The sequence below is a fragment of the Erythranthe guttata genome, chromosome 13 (genome assembly GCF_056151865.1).
Source record: "Erythranthe guttata isolate IM_541 chromosome 13, IM_541, whole genome shotgun sequence".
In the NCBI taxonomy this organism is placed as follows: Eukaryota; Viridiplantae; Streptophyta; class Magnoliopsida; order Lamiales; family Phrymaceae; genus Erythranthe; species Erythranthe guttata.
In genome coordinates, this window is record NC_142545.1 from 6,125,001 (window position 1) to 6,125,927 (window position 927).

The window sequence follows — 927 nt, forward strand, 5'->3', positions numbered from 1 at the left end:
AACAAGCCACACTTCTCTCAAAGGCAATTCTCTCCGCTTTCATCCCTGGATGGAGGTAATAAATTTAATAATAATCACGTATTAGTTCGTATTCGATGACGTCTTATATTTTAAATTTTTGTATATGTTGTGTGGGTGTGAATATTTTTGCCTACCAAAACAAATAGAAGAATGCAACACATAATTAAGGAAGTGGAGTCACTCTTGCTTGTGATAATCGATAAAAGAACAAAGGCAATTGAAGCAGGGGAAGCTACATCAATTGATTTGTTGAATATATTATTAGAATCCAACTCTAAAGAAATAAAACAAAATGGGCGTAAGTTTGGAATGAGCTTGCAGGATGTGATTGAAGAGTGCAAGTTGTTCTATCTTGGTGGCCAGGAGACAACCTCGTCGTTGCTTGTCTGGACTATGATTCTACTGAGTAAGCATTTGGATTGGCAGGCTCGCGCAAGAGAGAAGGTTCTTCGTGTTTTCCGAATTGGGACTCTCGATTTTCAAGACTTAAATCGCCTCAAAATTGTAAGACCTCTATTGATTGGCTAGATAATCCACGATAAATTATTTGGTATTCAATTATCCAAATAACTTTTAATTTCAGGCCCGAATTTTTTGAAAATAATGAGCAATGTTGTTTTAGCAGAAAATATGATATGCCTAATTGGGCCAACCCAATGGGCCTACAATTTCTTTACCTACTGGGCTACGAGCCCAATATCGAAGACTAATATCACCGAGGCCCAAACACCTTCAAGTAAGGCTTGGGCCCAACAAAGCAAACACAACCCAATAAACGACATATAAATAGAGGTTTTACTCATTTTATTAAGGTACGTCCAATTAACTGAGCAATACTATTAACTGTATTCTCTGGACTATTTCTATGATCAGCACGTCTGACTTGAGCGTCGGAGGGGTTTCCGC

The 927-nt window shown here is 38.0% G+C and overlaps 1 protein-coding gene across 1 annotated transcript in view; it reads left to right on the forward strand.

Moving 5' to 3' along the window:
- Window positions 1-611, forward strand: part of LOC148765772 (cytochrome P450 CYP72A219-like) — a 4,120-nt gene extending 3,509 nt beyond the window's left edge. Inside the window, exons 3-4 of the mRNA XM_088812340.1 lie at window positions 1-55; window positions 144-611. The exon at window positions 1-55 is cut by the window's left edge and continues 190 nt beyond it. Coding sequence (XP_088668466.1) covers window positions 1-55; window positions 144-549 — 461 coding nt within the window. The 3' untranslated portion in view covers window positions 550-611. The remainder of the gene's footprint in view (window positions 56-143) is intronic.
- The last annotated feature ends 316 nt before the right edge of the window (window positions 612-927 follow it).